Here is a 17,987-nt window from a genome sequence, read left to right on the forward strand (position 1 = left end):
TCTTCAAGTGAGAACAAGTCTGGTCAACGGATTGGTGCCTCCATCTGCTGTAGAAAGGTATTCTCATTTTTGCAGTGGACTTTTCAAAGATCCTGTCAAGCTCCTGTCCTGCCTGATGCTATGCATCCTCCACCTGGCAGCTCCTCACTCTGACCGCAGCACATCTCCCACATCGCCCCCCAGCCTTCAGGAGAGATGCTAGACACTCTCAGGAGCCCGAGACACAGATGGCTGTATCCTACCTCTGGATCTGGGTTGAAACTTCTGATGTACTATGGTTGACTGGTCCAGCTGGTGCTGGGGAGCACTGCCTGTGGCTCATCATCATGGTTACTGCACTAACAGTCCCACATTCTCTCATGCACTGTTTCCAGGCCGCCTTCAAGCTCCCATCTACACAAACTGCCCCAATTGTAATGTCTCTGCTAGTTTATCCTCTTTACTGTGCTCCAGGGAGCTCTCCTCACTGGCAGTTACAGAGGTGCTCTTCAGCAACATTTCAACAGGAGCCTGATGCTCTCTGACAGTCTTCATGTGTGAAAGTACCCTAAACACTACACCTGTGGCAAAAAGTAATTGCCTCCTCTTCTCTTTTTTCCCATGGTGGCTACATGAGACTCTAGCATAAAAGCCAAATTTTAATGTCAAAAACATGACTGGTAATCATCATGGTCCCTTTGAACCACATAGTGGTTCACAGCACCTAAGCAGAGGTTTTATGAATCTCTCGGAGTTAGGAATTATTTTACTGTGCCTAAAGTGAAAGTTAGGTACCAAGTACCTTTATGAATCTAGGCTTGTAGTGACACCCGTGCAAAAATAATGTGTGTAAGCCCGATGTATTGTATTTTCATATCTGAAATGTAAAAAAAAATGTGTGACAATTAAAATCAGTTGCTAACACAAGACATGTCATGAGACTCAGAAGAATAAAACCATGATAACTGGTTTACTAAGGAAATCCTCCTGCAACAGTGTCTGGTTCCATCCTTCTTGCCAGATCATGTGAAAAAATACAAATAATCACTCCTGCATCTCCTGACTTTCATTCTGCATCACATAAAGTAACTATTGTCCTTCAGATGAATGTTACATTATTCAGAAATTGTATTTTAGCCTCAACTTCTTCAAAGTCAAGAAAACAAATATGACAATTACATCTCAATACAATTCCTTGAAAAAAAAATCAGATAATGGACATTGAGCACAACTTAAACTTCATCCAGTCATCAGGGTGCCCTTGAAAAAGACCTTTTGATTCAGTCTGAAGAGCTGACTGACCACAACACGTCCTTTCCAAATGCCAATAGCTTTTAACTGCCAAACTACCAAGTGATTTGCTACCACTGTGCCAGCTGTGTGTCTGCTGAATATCAGCTTACAGATTTACTGTGAGCTATTTTGTAGAGGGAAAAGAACAAAGTTTTCCACACTCAATTCAAGAGCTCTTAAACTCTGAGGCTTCCAAGGAGCATCGATGTTTGAATTGCTGATACAAATTCTTGCTGTCTGAGAAAGTGCCACCAATTCCGAATCAATCAAGGCTTTGCGGATAAAATGGAAAGTAGGACATGAGCACCACTGAAAATCAGGATGACAAATGCAGTGAAACAGACAGAGTACCAGAATAGGGAGAAAAAAAGAGACAGAAGAATTCAGCAAAACATGGTCAGGGAAACCATGAGAATAAAAAAAAAAAACAAACACAAAACAACACAAAAAAACAACAATAAATCAATAAGCCAGGATCTTGGAGATGAAGAGTAAATTACAGAATTCATGTCTCCAGCTCTACATGTTTGTTTTGCAGAACAAAAACCATGTACATATACTCCCCTGGAACTCTGATATAAATGTTAGCAGCACCATTGATCTACCTAAAAATATTTAGCTCCCTTGTGTGATATCTACTTGTAAACTAATCAAAAGGCATTTATTTCTTCACTACCAAATAATTATATAATTTATATTTAGATGTATGATAAATATTTTTGAGTAATCAGTGTTTTCCTTAAGAGTTTACCCTAAACTTCTTCTGCATAGTTATATTTAATATATAACATATACATTAATATATAGTTGTTATATTCTGCCTGTGACATATCCCACATATGCCCATCAAGTCAGGCCCAGTTACACTTCTTATATTTTGTAACTAGTCCCTCTGAGTAAGTTGGCTTACTCTTTTTAGCAGTTTGCTTAAAAAAATAATTAAAAAAGCAGAGGTAATACCAAGTTGCAGCAGTTTCAAAATCTTTATGATGAAGGCACCTTATGATGAAGGCAGTTCTGTTATAGAACATCTTCAATAACTGATCATAGGCCAGGTGGAGAGACTCCCTGTTCACCAGATACAATGTGAATGTTAACTTTGTCTTAGGGAAAAAAGAGAGGGTTAAAAGCAATTCTATTTGTTTGGGAACCCATTAGTTTGCAAAAAGCTTTGTGCCACCTATGAAAGCAGATTATTAATGTGTTCAGGCATTCTGGGCTCTCTCACTCATATATACGTACTCGCTTTAATTGCTCCAACATCTGTAGTCCTAATTTTTCACCAAAAAAATAAGAATGCAAAAATATTATGAGAACCTTTGGTTAGTGGCACTTTTCGATGAGTGCTTTGGCCTTAAGCATAAGAGTCCACTATTCATAAAACATGGCCACATTATGCTTGCTTTCATCCTCCCTTGAGTTAATCAATTCTAATTGATTAATCATTATTTGTGCTCTCTTATAATAATTCCCCAGGTGAATGAGTGGCAATATGCCCAGAAATTGCTCTTGCATATTTATGGAGAATATGTATAATTGATTACCTTTTAAGGGTCAGATCATATTTGAAATATTCTCTACAAGCATTAGCAGGGCAAAGATATCCAAAATAAAATTTATCTGAAACAAAAGAGATCTAAAATTGTTTGTGGATTTTTGGTAAAGAAAAGGTTCAGACTTAAAGTGCAAGGGTACAGCACAATTTCAATGGTATCAGTCCCTTCAGCCTCTCAGTTACTCTGATAATAGGTTGATTCATCAGTTGCTTTTTTTTATTTATTTATTAAACTGCTGCCTATGGGCCATATCTAGCCTATACCAGACAAACCACATAGCTTGTTGTTAATCAGCATCAGCCAAGTTTACTCTTAAAAGACAAAACCAAAAGAGTAACTTGTAGAAGGCTGCGTTGGCCAGTAGATGAGCTGCTGCCCTTCCTCTCAGTGATAAAACAACTCTTGGGTGCACGCACAGAAACAAAATCTAGTAACAGCAACTTGGGGCTCATCCTCAGTAATGGCCCAAGGCGTCTGGTCATCTTCTTTTCTCCTTGCTGGCTTAATCAAAGTGAAGGGGAAGGGAAAAGAGGGCACAAAACAAAGAGGATGAAAAGAGGACCCTAACAGAAAGAGGCGTGCAGCTTCTGACTCCACTGCCAGTTACCTCCAGTCTCAGTAGAACAAAGGAGAAGGTGTGGGAATATGCCTTGGGCATGCATGAAGAGCAGGCGGTCTAGCACTATGTGGCAATCCTGGGAGAACAAAAGTAATGCTAGGATTTCTGGGCAGTGGTGTGGCACACAACAAAGACTAATAAACAATAAATAATAATGTGGTCTGCTAGAAAGAGGCTTTCTGGTAAGAAGACCAGAAGAGATGTTTAGAAGAGAAATAAGTTAAACTAATGTCAGCTAGAATAATAGTGTGGGGACAGAGAAACAGACACGCACCTTTCTCTCATTTAATTCACCCATCCCTACAGTTCTGCTCCTGGAATTTCTCAATTCTTTCCTGATTTAGTTCTCTAAAAAGTAGCTGAAGAACCCTGGAAAACCTCCTTCCCTCATCTTGTTGCACACGTTTCAATGCATATTCTTCTTCCAGGAACTTTTTCAGTACTGTTACACGCTAGCTAAAACTGCTATAGAGTGACTCCAACTAAATGGGAAGAGATTAAGCCCCAGAAAGGTGAAAGAAATGCTAAAATACTGTTTTTGTTTTGTTTTGTTTTTTAATGTTTTTTATTTAAAGGAGTAAACTCAGAGTGCTTTGCTAAACTGATATTAACTGACCAGTCACACCCTTGGCAACTCACAAAGTTAAAGAAAGTTCCAAGATAATTCAAGGAACTTTACAAGGGATTTATAGGAGTTGGTCTTTAAAGCAGAGATTGCTACTTAGGGAATTGTACCAGAGCCTAATGCTCCTTTATACTATGCTCCATTTTCCATCAGAGCCATAATGTGAAATATTTATATTTATAAATACTTGTCCATAAGTTTACCTATCTAATATTTAAACACTGCTATCAGGTAAATGCAGGCTTAAGACAATGTTATGTGTTTAGAAAGTCCTAAACTGTCTCAGAGCCTGAAGGTTATCTTTGTGTCCTCTCTCTCATTTTGTCTCATATTCAAGTGGTTGTTTTTTACTTTTATGTGAGGCCTCGTGTCTTGTCAAATGGGCTCTTCAATTAAAATGCTGAGCAGTACTGTAAGTCACCTCCTAACTACTGCAGCTTCTCCTTCTGCTTTTATGATACCCTTATCTTATCTTTTCATTCACATTAAAATACAGTGTGGCAGGGTAGGATAAACTTTTAACAAAATGTGAACTCCATCCAGCATCACGTACTGAACACAATTCTGATCGTGCCTCAGGACATGCTGCTATGCTGCATTTCAGAGCAGTGCCCTACCTAGGAATGGTGTTTGACACCTTGCTAAAAGGCCATCAGGGAAAAGCCATTAAGCACTTTACATTCTCTCTTCCCTTCTACTCATTGACCTCTGCAACAATGTTCTTTATACACATAACTATAGCAGGAAGAAGCTGAAGTTCAAGGCAATAAAAAACAAACAAACAAAAAAAAAACACACAGTGGGAGCATGAGACGCTAGATACATGGCCTGACTTCTGTTCCAGAGACTTTAGCCTTAGCAGCTGAAGATAACATCTCTCTAAGATGAAAGAGCTTTTTAAATTTTTTGCTAATATGCCAGTAAATTTCATCAGCCGGCGTTGCACGCACCTGTGCTGTGGGGTGGAGAGGCAGAGGTGATGAAGAGATCTGGGATAAGAAAATTTAAATCGTTGCAACCAGAGTCACAGAGCTCTTGAGTCACTGCCTAGAAGCAGAACAAGCAGGAGGAGTGGGAGAACTCCCCTGGGGACTGCAGATCTTGGCTCAATAGAAGAAGCAAGCCAGGCTAAAGAAGGCTACATTTTAATATCCTTGCTATCTTCAGAGCCCAGCAGCTTTCCAATGTCTTTTATGAGTAAAGTTACTATAATAAAAAATGCCTTTACAAATGCCTTCTTTGACTTCCCAGAACACGGTCTGTGAAGGATTTAAACTAGAAGAAAGTGTTCGTAATCCACCGGACACAAACCTGAGCAAAGGTGGGTAAACAAGAAGAGACTTGGGAAATCCCAGGAACAGATTTCAAGGCAGAACCCCACAAGGGAGGGGCTCAGCTAGGAAGCCTTCTGCCAGATACCAAGAACTGACCATGGGAACTATCAATAGTTACAAGTAACTGATTCAGAAGCAAGGAGAAAGATTCAAGGGGACAATGTATCATCAGTACAGCAACACAGTTCCTAGAATACCTCCAGCAACAGGGGCAGTGATCCCTTACAACTCCTCAAAGAAGCCATATGAAGTGCCCACACTGGAACAGCTCCATATTCTACATCTACATATTGTGTTTATGTCATCTATGTCAATGTTACCATATAGCTGGTAGGGAGCCAACACATCCCTGTCCTGCAGACCAAGTGGCTGGTGAACACTGAGGCAGAAAATGTAGTTGGCACTGGAAAATAAACTGCATCTTATCCGGAGGACTGATATAATAAGCAGATACCACCAAGAAACTGGGTAAAACCAAACTCAGGAAAGCAGTAGCCCCAAATTAACATCACAACAGATTTTAGGAGCAAATGGTAATCTGTTAGGTCACAGGGCTTGTAGGACAGAAATGCTCCGAGACTAAACAGGAGGGATTTGCCAACATGCCATTGGCAAGCTAATGTAACACGTGTCCAGCCAAGTGGAAGCCAGGACACAGCAGTAACAAGGAAAATATAAAATAAACCAATTTCATGTCCAGAGCAGATGTCTCCAAACCTCTTTGTGTCCCTGAAGTTATGAAAATAAATAAATAATAATAATTCAATAGTGGAAGGGACAAAAATTGGGTAATTTTAGCTCAAACCAGTATAGTGGAACAGCTAGTTAACTACCCATTAAACAGACAGCAGGAGAATCAGGAGATCCCAAGTCAGGTTCCCTGAAGTCCCAAGAATGCACACATTTTACTTCCTATGTTAGGACTCTTCATGCCCTCCTACAGCTCTGACTCTATGGCTTTGCAAAGCCCTGATGGGGTCTTTGGCTCACCGCTCCTCGGGCCCCTGTGGGGATGGCTACCCTGGGTTAGAGCTCGGCTTTTGTGCAGACAGAAGCAGGAGCTGGGAACGCACAGCATGAATTAAACTGCATTCTCTGAAACTGCACCTGGCTTTCAAACAGAGCCGCAGGCTGGTCTTTCCATTAGCTCCCTCTTGAATTAAATTTAAAACTTTTCATTCTCATGCTTAAAACTCTACGTAATTATTCCCCCTGCTCCCCTGACAGCGCTGAATCAATGCTCCCATGAAAGCATTCGGTGTGCTGTGAGTCATCCCAACCTCAGTATGCATGTTTTGATTGATACACTCACCTTTCCCTGAAACAACCCAGTGCATCTTTGTAGTATGAGCACCTTTGTTTGATCCAGGTCACTCATTCACTGTACTTAAGCTTTCTTAAAAGCTCAGAAATGTTTTTATGGACAATAGAAGGAAATTATCTGCACAGATGAAAATTATCCGTAGTGTTTTTACACTGTCTATGTTAAGTGAAGTAATAATGTAAACATCTATTGCCTTTCTCCCTCTATTTCTTAAGATGCTCGTTCAATTACATCTATGGCTAAAACATAGGCTTTGGGAGTAATTTTAGGTTTTGATGGTGCACTCAGTACACTTTTGGAGGATAGAAAGTAACTAATAGAAACAATTTAAAGGTTCTGATTACCCAATGACTTTCCATAAATTAATGTAAAGCAAAATAGTTTTAAAATAAGAAAATAAGATACAGCACAATCATATTAATACATACATTCAAATTAACATACTTCAAGACATATATATACTAAAACTGACAACAGTTATCAAAATGACACTTCTGGAGATTACGAAACGGTCAAAAAGGCATACATATGAGCTTATAAAAGTCATATCTGCAAGTTCTATTCAAAACTTCATGAGAATTAATTCTCATCAACATTGCTAAATCTTCTTCATTATAAAGAATCTCTTACCGGATCTAGGTTCTTAAAAAGAAGAATGTCCTTGCAAGCCTCTTGCAGCCTGTTTCTTTGATCATCTGTTTTAGGGTGAATGATCTGAGGGATAGAATAGAAAAACCTTTAAAGTGGTTATTTACAGCAGAAATTAATTGAAGGGCTGAGCTAATTCACATAAGTATTTTGCACAATATTTTTTTTCCATGCTTCATAACATTTTCCTTCCAAAACCTGCAGGATTCAGCATGAGCAAATGAAGCATGTCTGTATTTTAACTAACAAGATCTTCACATCTGTAGAATCCAGTACATTTCACAAGCCATTCCAGATACCTTTATTTCAAAAATTTTTGCATAAACATTATTCTGCTACTGTCTAAGCATATATGTTCTATAAAAGAAAAAACAAAACCAAAGCACCACTGTTATCCATTTGCCATGACTTCTTCCTAAAGAATATTTGTGAAATAATCTCTGTGATAAATTTATATCAGAGGTTTAACAGTGTAAATGACAGACTTCACATCGTATGACTGAATAGAGATTTACTAAATTACCCATGGCTTGTTAATGCGACTATCAGTCAAGTTATGAGTTTAACTCATAAGCTTATGATAACCTTTTTCCACTTTTATTAGCCAGAAAGTAGGTAGAATACAAAAACATAGACCAGCCTTAGAAGTCATGTTATTTCATATTAAAAAATAAGTAAATGCCTTTAAAATGGTGACTTAAGTAAATCTATTTGATTAGCATTCCACATCTGATAATCTTGGTGATTTTATCTTTTATCTTTTCTCTGCCTTATGTACATACTTTAATACTGATTAAAATACTGCAAGGTTGCAAGGACACTATTGAATTATTTTTAATAACAGGCACTCTCTGGGCAAATGTAATTGCATAAAAATGTTTCCATAACAAACCATGGATCACGGGTAGAGTAAAATATTATTTAACTGTGTCCTACATGGGTGACTACTACAGAGAATTTTTAAATGTTCCTTTAGTGTGAAAACCCTACAAATTATTAAAGAAGAGTATAATAAGGATGCTTTTGGAAAGGAATGGTAATGTTGGTTACATAAAATTTAAATAATCAGCCCTATTTTCTTCCTAAATTTAATGCTTAAGAACTGAAAAAATAAGTATTTAACTCAAAGCATTAAATACCCTAGATTCTGCGTCATCTTCTTCCTCATCAGGATCGTAAGCTTCTGCACACACTGAAAGAATAATAATAAAAAAAAAGTACAATTTTAATTAAGAGTAAAATATTGTTTCACAAGCTTTATATTTACAAATGCATTGTGTCATACTAATAATACACAGCACTGTAACACACTTAGCAGAGAATCACAGCAGATATTGCTGATAAGGTCCACAGTAGGTCATCTCCAAACTGCTGGTGAAAAAAAAAACTACATTTATGTAATTTTTGCACATTTTCTATGTTTTGAAAGACATCCAGTATACTTCTCAGCTTCCCAAGTAACCTGCTGTAAGAGATTTGTCCTTACTATGAGAAATCTTTCTCCACTGTCTAAACCAGTCCCTTCTCTTCAGCACTTAAGCACCTTAACCTACTGGACACAGGGATTAGATCTTTCCCTCCATCTGTGTAAATACAAGTTTTTTACATAGCTGAAATTTTTTCTCTCCTACTTTTTTTTTTTTTTTTTTTTCTTTCAAATTTTATTTGTAGAGACTCGTATGACATTGTCTTTTGGATTTTTGATGAAAATAGTGGTGGTAACACATCAATGTTTTCAGTTGTGGCAGAGCAGGGCTTACTTACACAGAGCTAAAGGTTTTTCTGCTGCTCATGCTGCCCTGGGGGTGCAAGAGGAGCTGGGAGGAGAGAGAACCAGGACAGGTGACCCAGGTTGGCCAAAGGGAGATCCCATACCGTGTGGTGTTATGCTCAGCAATAAAAGCTGGGGTAAAGTTGTCTTTATCTCAAGCCATAAGTTCTTGCATTTTTACCATTCCGATTCTCTCTCCGATCCCATCTGGGGAGAGCGAGCAAGTGGTTGTGTGGTGCTGAGCTGCCTGCCAGGGCTAACCCACAACACGAGTACAACAGATCACAGAATGGTTTGGGTTGGAAGGGACCTGAAAGACCAGCTCATTCCAAACCCCCGGATGAATTACTCCACACATTTTGTAGGCTATATGTCTTTCCATCCATCCATACCTTTTTCATAACAACTTGATTATATTTACTCATGTAATTTTCATGACTTTTTTTCAAAAAATTTCAAAAACCACCATTTAACCAGCTGTGCTACATGTGACTATTCTGCCTAAGCACAGCACCATTCACTTACACTTGTTAAGCATTACCTTATTCCCCCAACCATTGGTGCCACGTGTCAAGACCATTTTGAATTCTAATCTCCAGCATTATTGTAATTCATTCTCAGCTTTGTAAAAACAGCAAATTTAACAAGCATACTCTCCAATATATAATCCAGGTTATTACTGAAAAAAAGAAAAGAAAAGAAAAGAAAATGGAAAGAGTATCTAAAATAAACTCTTCTGCAATGCAGACATCTGGCTATCCAACAGCAGTAGCCACTTGGTAATTACCTCTTCCATCCAGCCCTGCAGCTACCCCATGCCATTTACACTAAAGACAAGCTCTCTAGCTTGCTTATAGAGGGGTCTTTCTACAGTAGGCTAGTTTCTTAAACTGAAAATGTAGGGCACCTGCTCCTTTTCTTTTATCCCAAAGTTCTACTCTCTTGTTATAGGACATTGAATAGTTCCGACAAATCCATGTCCAGTGCTATTTGTACTTTCCCTCCAGGTACATGTAAAACATTTGATTATTCGTCTGTAAGTTCTCTAGGAACAAAAATGATCTGCAAACCTGTGACAGGTCTCTTCCTTTAGGTAGCCACCCCACCTTTTTAAAGATAATTTTTCTATTATTTTCCCCCCACACACTCTCTCATTTATCTTCTTCAGTTTCTCAACGTTACCTTCTAGCAGGGCTGAGACTTATTTTACCAGTTCTTCCAGTCTCCAAGCCCATCACTGCTCAGGCACAGCTAACCTGGAGACCCCTGCTAGGTGAAGTACTCTGTGGTTTGTCCTTTCTCTGCTCTATGCTGAGTTTTCCATACGCTATTTATGCCACTAGTGAAGACTGACGTAATTTGGTAAGCGGTAGAGCAACCCTTTCCTGGAAGATGCTCTCAGTGGTAATATACTCCTAAAACAATTTCTGTTATTGCTAATGATTGTTCTTGAAACTGGACCACATTCATTACCTTGACTTCTTTGCTTGTTTTTTTTTTTTTTTTTTTTTTTTTTTTTTACTCTGTATCTTTTGCTATTCTTTTGCATTTGTTCTTAATAAACCAAACCAGTTTTATTCTTCTACATGGTTACTTCTTCTGCTTGATATAAATAAGGAATTTATAACTGAGACAGATTTATTTTACTATGCTTTTATCCTTCTTTTGTGTGGTCACAATTTGAATTTGTTCCCTTTTATTGAATCTTTGTGGAACATCCAATTCCTTTTCTTTCTTTTCTCCAGACTTCTTTTTCAAGAGCTTATGCCTCCAGTCCCTTTTCACTCTCTTGACCCTGTTGTCCTAATCCTTTCAGGCTACTTCTTTCCTTTCCTAAAACATGAGCTCTGCCATCCCATGGGAATTCTCACTCACGTTGACTTTTCTCTCCCTATTCTACAACAGTTTCTCTCCCAGAATTGGTATCAAACAGAACAGCTTCCCTTCAATGGCTTCTCCCAGTGTTTCAAAGCTTTGTCCAAACTGCATTGCAAAACACATTGGGCAGTCGGCATTCTTGTTTATTCTCTTCCAGCTGATGACTGATCATTTCGAATTTCCCATCACCACCACCCCTGGACCCTTCTAGCTAATAAAAACCCTCAGCTACCCAATCTCTTTGGTGGTCTGTGCTATGCAGACATAATGACAGAGCTCCTGAGCTTCTCCCCTTTTAGTATTACTCACAGACCACCAGTATGTCCACCTCCCTCCACAGTCCAGGTTGCAGCATGAGTGTCTGAACCTGGTACACAGCAGCTGCCTCTTCCTCTTCCCTGTCCTTTCTCCACATCTGTTCTGCTAGTTCGGTCACATTGCTCCTCATGGATCAAGATTGCAGCTCCTCTTGTTTATTCCCCCTGTTTCCTATATTATTACACAAGCATTTTCTAAAGTAGTCACCAGACAGACCCACTAACCTGCTTGATACCCTAATAATTAACGTGATTTCATCATATTATTGCACTTATTATGCAAAGTCCCCAAGGAAGTCTTGGCTTTCTCCACCTCACCACCTCACACACCCAGCAAATCCTAGACTGTCAACTTTATAAAACTTGGCAGCTTCAAAAACTTCAGTAAATTTGATACGAGTCCCTCTGGAACCAATTGAAAGATTTCTAACAAGTTTACTAGGAACTGGTTTTGGTTCCAGAGAAATAATAATGCCCACAAAAGGAAGTGTGAAATATCTTGAATAAGTGTAGTATTTTACCTCTAAATAAACAAAATCTTCCTACCAACTTTTTAATGGGAACTATAGCACTTCTGTGTTGTCTGAAATAAACTTTAGGGTGTTTATTTAAATAGCAACAATAATAACATGCAAAGTAAGCATCATAAGCCATCACAATGTAAATCACTACTTTGAACTGCTATCAGCCTCTGTGCTTTAGTGCAAGTATGTGTACATGGGAATCAACAGATGTGTATTACAGCATGCTGCTGAGTGTATAAATAGTCAGTCTCAACCTGGGGTACAGGGACACCCTGTCCTTACCTCAAATAAAACCTCTACGAACAGGAAAGAAAGAAAGAAAGAAAGAAAGAAAGAAAGAAAGAAAGAAAGAAAGAAAGAAAGAAAGAAAGAAAGAGAAAGAAAGAAAGAAAGAAAGAAAGAAAGAAAAGAAAGAAAGAAAGAAAGAAAGGAAGAAAGGAAGAAAGGAAGAAAGGAAGAAAGGAAGAAAGGAAGAAGGGAAGAAAGGAAGAAAGGAAGAAAGGAAGAAAGGAAGAAAGGAAGAAAGGAAGAAAGGAAGAAAGGAAGAAAGGAAGAAAGGAAGAAAGGAAGAAAGGAAGAAAGGAAGAAAGGAAGAAAGGAAGAAAGGAAGAAAGGAAGAAAGGAAGAAAGGAAGAAAGGAAGAAAGGAAGAAAGGAAGAAAGAAAGAAAAAGAGAGAAAGAGAGAAAGAGAGAAAGAAAGAAAGAAAATTTAATTTAATAGCATTGGTGTTGTTATCACAGAATCAAGTCTCAGAGAGTATGGCTGAAGACTTCAGTCTTCCAGAACACATAAAAGAAACTGAATTTAGCCTCATCCATGGCCATCCTGATCCATCTTACCAGTTCCCTGCACATAGCCTCAAGCAGGATCAGCACAGAGAGGATGTACCTGAGGTTTTCCATGTCATCTGGTGTCTCTGCTCTAAATTCACTTTTCTCTGCTAGAAGTTCATTTAAGTCAGTTGCACTATTATCAGTAGGTACTTTCATTAAATATTTCTTCGTTATCACTGATTACATGCATTATATTTCTTTAATAACTGCAGTTTCTTCTGGCTAGTGTCCATCTTCCCAAACTTTAAAATGATTTATTCTTATCTGTCATGAGAAACTTCCCTTCTAGTTTCAGTTCTGTACTTATTTTATCTTGGCTTATCATTTTGCCATTATTACAGATGCGTCTCTCATTTGGGTCACAACTTAAAGATTATACAAATGGTGTAGCTCTGCAGTTTTAAATGTGCAATTTCTTTTCCTCCATTATTTCAGTAGTTTGTCTTGCAGACTTTATAGTCCAGTAATGTATTAATTTCTGGGTGGAGAGCGTTAGATGTGTCATGGAAAAACCTGATATATTTTACTTCTGTTCTTGAAATACGTTTTTTTGACATTACTACAGTCCACTGAGTTTCAGGACTTGAAAACTGGGGTTTGGCCCATTAGAACCCCAATGGTATAAATCACCTAGGACTAAGTAAGATGCCCCTTCTGAAGACACCCACATCTGCAGAAGTGATCTGGGTTCCAATCACAGTTAATGGAGAGAAACCATTGCTTTTATGACGTGATTCATCTGACCTGTATTACATCCCCAGATTAAGAAAAGATTAATTACAAATGTGACTAATTGGCTGAGCTAAACCCTATCCTTCTTGAGATGAGTCCTGTTATTTAGAGGAATCTGCTAGACTGGTTTCTGCACTTCTCCATTTAGTCCATATTTGTTGGAAAACAAAGAAATAACTCATCTGATGATGACAGGTTGCTCATGCAATAGCACCCCTTCTTTATTCTTTTTGTGTATTCCAGGGAGACAGTCTGTGGCCCCAGCTCTTTTGTCTGAGGCCTGACTGGCATCACAGACACCATTATTCTGAACCACTCCACTGCTGGTGGCTGCAATACTCATAATGTTTAGTGTTTCATTTTTCTGCCTCCCCAGCTCATTCCACATTCCCAAGAGTACACAGTACAGGCTGACTTTATCATGCTCAAATGCCCTGTCACATTTTGCTACGTGTCACTGCTAAATTTAATATCCTACCATTGCTCAAAAAGCAGTCCTAATACAGTTCTTCAGGACCAATTTCACCCATGCATAAATACAGCTTTAAAAAGTGATACAAACACTGCACATATTTCTCCTTTGGCAGCTAAGCTTAACTAATTGAAACTATTTTTATTTTTATTTTTTTTCCAATGGAGAATTATTTCACATAATTCACCAAGATGGACACAAGCACTAGCAAGCCCAAATATATCAGCACAAAATGTTTGTAGGAAAAACATGAATTATCTGACGGCGGTGCATTATTGAAATACATGTGCACTGAAAACCACACACAAATCTAGATGGATTGCTTTGCCAGCAAAAAGAGACAAGCTTTTATAATCTCCAGCTCTTCAGTCCAAGTAAAGTAAAATTTTTGGAATTCAGCTAATAATGTCTTACATTAAAAACAAAAACAAACAAAAAAAGAAACACAAAAACAAGCACCAGAAATAATATCACTTTAGATATGAATGGATTCTAAAATGGAAACTAACATATAGTTAGTAATTGTAAGATCACAAAAGAATATATAATGTTAAACATGCTGTATTTATTCCCTTGGTGTATCAGGAAGTAAGAAGCTATCAATAATAAAATGAATGAAAGCTCATATGTAATCATAAAATAATGTATTATAACGAAAACATGCAGAAAAACAATCAATGTGTGGACTGTTTCCAAAGCACAGAAACTCCTAGTAATAAAGCAAGTTATAAATAATTTTACAACAACAATAAAACATCCATGGAAATATTTCTTCTTCCCATTCAGGCCAAATCAAGACTACACAGTTTTGTCAGCCTGACTATCAGGCTGGAGTACGAAAACAACCCATCTCTTGCCATTGTAGCTATGGCAGCATGCCCTACATCCCTACAAACATCCCAACTACAGCAGCGATGCCCATCCCCTCGTACAGCAAAAACGTCACTTCACTGGTTTAGCCAGATGGAAGTCACAAAGGTGACTTAGCTGCAGGGTGAGATTTCCCCCCAGTTTGTCAGGATGTACTTCTCTTCATCTACTAAACATAGAACAGCAACATGGTGCACAGAGACTCCTGGCACAGCAGATGCTAGTACCAGACTGGACTACAAATACTGCTGCACCTCCATCAAGGTTTCTGACACTTGTTGCCAAATAAATCCATTTTTTAACCATATCACCAGTTCCTACCATTGCAGGAAGCAAGCAAACTCTGCACTCCAAAAACCTGCATTTCACAGATAGTTTTTATTGAAACAACAGCAATCCTGTGTGCAAAAAGAAATAACTGGTCATGGTCTCTGATGGTCATGACTACCAAGCCCTATAATATTTCTAGAGATGGTTTTGTCTGGACCACATAGAAGGCAACAATATTGAAGAGCTGTAAGTAAACATAAGGACTAAAGAACAACCCAGTGAAAGAAGAACAACTTTCTTCTCTGAGTGCACAATGAGATGAGAAAAATTTTACCTTGTTCCATACAGCACATAGAGAGGCAATACCAGCTGGCTCTCCTGCTGACATCGTCCATTTGGGCAAAACACTGAAACTACCTCAAGGACTTGTTTTCTTTAAACATAAACTAATTTGGAACAAAGCATGATCACTGGGGCTATTGTTTCCTGTGATACTTTCAAAACTAAAGCATCTGAGAAATGCCAACATCTGACTAACCTGAAATTTTATCTAGGCAAATTAGCTGACTTAATATATGCAATGCCCGAGACATTGTAATTCTGTTATTACTGTATTACATATAGAGCATTCACATTGCAAATGCTATCGAAACTGGAGTAAAAGTATGCATGCTTAGAAAAAAAGTGCTAGCAATGACAGAGACATGAGTATTTTTGAGATTTCCTCACGTGAAAAAAAAAAAAAGAAAAAAAAAAAGAATAATTTCCCCTTGAGTCTACCAGATTTATGAGCTAACTACTTTTGAGTGGTCCATTACTTAGCACAAATGGCTAAACGCTTGGGGCGCCAGTGTCAAAAATTTGAAGCTAGGTAAAATCAGTCAGTTTGTCTCCTCTTAATCATTAGGAAGGTGGCCTTCAGGTCATTAGGTGGGGACTGAACTGGAGGATTGGGAACACTGCCAAGAAAGCCTGTTTCAGGATGGATTGCTCATGAAGGACTGTTACCTGCTCTGCCTTTCAGTGAATAGGCTGAGACTCTCCAAAGACTGACACTTGTAAATACATACCAAACACAGTTTGTTCTCAGCTACGCAGCCTAACAGCAAAACTTTTTGCCAGAGTTGGAAGACCATGCTCAGCCTGTACTACGTGCCTGCAAGAAATCAAACACTTCAGAAGAACTGGCTCATTCAATCAATTTTTCCATTCTATTTTCTGTTGTCCATCTGCTGCTCCTGCTATTTTAGATTAGTCAAACTTCAATATATTTCCTCCAGCAATGCTAAATAACATGAAGTGCCTAATAATAAGATGTAGCATCTTGAATGAGATCCACGCCAACAGTGAGTCACAGATCCTCCCAAGGAGTCTCCATTCAGAAGTCCACGTGAAGTTTATTCGTGTTACATCAATCCTCACACCAAAGCAAGGATTTCATCAGGATCGCACTGAACACCACTAGAGCCCATCTGAAGAAACACGATGGCCCACACAAGGCATTTTTAGAGAACTAGTCGAGTTATTCATGTGTGGGTGCCTTTGCACAGCAAGTTCCTTAATACTTTGAAATATATGGAAAATTGTGACGTGTTAGACTGCAGTATCTTCCTGTACTCCACAGGGCAAGGCACTCTGCATCAAAGGCATCACACTCATCACTGGGGCAAAGTTGTGCACTCTTCCCTGAAATCATACTGGTTTGAATCGCTGGCTCTTCCACAGAAGCAGCGTGTTTGAACCTCACCATAAGCAGCTGAAGAGACTTCCCTATTTTTAAACAGGGACACAGAAAAAGGCTTTAGTAGATTCTCCCCAAGGACTTGCATAGTCCTTAGTCCTATTTACAGTCCTATTTCAGCTCTTTCCATAATTGCGTAATTTGTCAAGATGGAACTAAAAAAAAAACAGGCCTATGGTGAGGAGACAGCTTTGTGGGGCTTCTCAGGAAGTGCCTGACTTCATCTGTCTGGGTGTTGAAAACGAGCACAGACATGCGTTACAGTGTCCAGATCACTGCAGGTAGTTATTAAACAATAAAATCATTACAAAACTAAGATGCACTTCCACTAGAAGAGTTTGCCAGTATATACTATACACTATAGTGCTTATTCTGTAAGCTTTCCCAGCTATAGTAGCATACCATACAACAACATACTGTACTCTGATGTTGACTTATGTAACCTTCTGTTCCCATTCTCATACGGGTCCAAGCAGTTCATAACTCTACAGTGTGCTATTTGGGACAGAACTGAACTATGTATAAATATTTGACAAGTTCTGAGCAGACACAGAGCTCTTTGCATACATTTCAACTTTATATTTGCCAATACTAAAGCAAAAAACAAAACAACTGAGCTGCACCCAGGTCTTCTTCTCATATTATTTAGCACTTCACAGCCATCAAATACAGATTTTTCTTATTGAAAAGTCAGCTGTCCACTCAGAGAACCCACCTTATTTACCCACTAGAAAACTCATCCCTTATATAGAATGTGCTGCAAAAGTTCAAAAGATTGTAGCTACAAGTGTTTTTTGGAGCCTACATCCCAAAAATGTACACGTTCATGTTTCTAAAATAGCAACATAGTAAGTAGCACACTTTAAGGAACTATATACAATACAGAAAAACAACAACAGCAACTTAATCTTACCCAAAATGAGCTCTCTGTCCAGTCTGACAGGGTTTGTAACTTACACTACTCACCATGTCAGGTTTCATAATAACAGAGCCCCAAACAATAAAATCCCTGCTGTAGATTTTGACTGAACTATGTAAACTTCAACAAGAAACTACAGAGATGAGTTCTAAGACATTTCAATACACATTAAGGTGAGCCAATAGCATACTAACTACCCTAGCCAAATTTTTCAAAATTGATGGCAAAATTATATACATACACCTTAAAGAGGACACAGAAATAGACACTCAAATGAGTTT

General features: G+C 38.4%; 1 protein-coding gene across 1 annotated transcript in view; it reads right to left on the reverse strand.

The window, feature by feature from the left end:
• PRKAR2B (protein kinase cAMP-dependent type II regulatory subunit beta) overlaps window positions 1-17,987 on the reverse strand; it is a gene marked incomplete at both ends in the record, with an annotated part of 81,592 nt that overhangs the window by 9,796 nt on the left and 53,809 nt on the right. The window contains 2 exons of the mRNA XM_084281458.1: window positions 7,361-7,444; window positions 8,518-8,570. Coding sequence (XP_084137584.1) covers window positions 7,361-7,444; window positions 8,518-8,570 — 137 coding nt within the window. The remainder of the gene's footprint in view (window positions 1-7,360; window positions 7,445-8,517; window positions 8,571-17,987) is intronic.

Source organism: Netta rufina, assembly GCF_964035555.1.
Source record: "Netta rufina genome assembly, chromosome: 1".
In the NCBI taxonomy this organism is placed as follows: domain Eukaryota; kingdom Metazoa; phylum Chordata; class Aves; order Anseriformes; family Anatidae; genus Netta; species Netta rufina.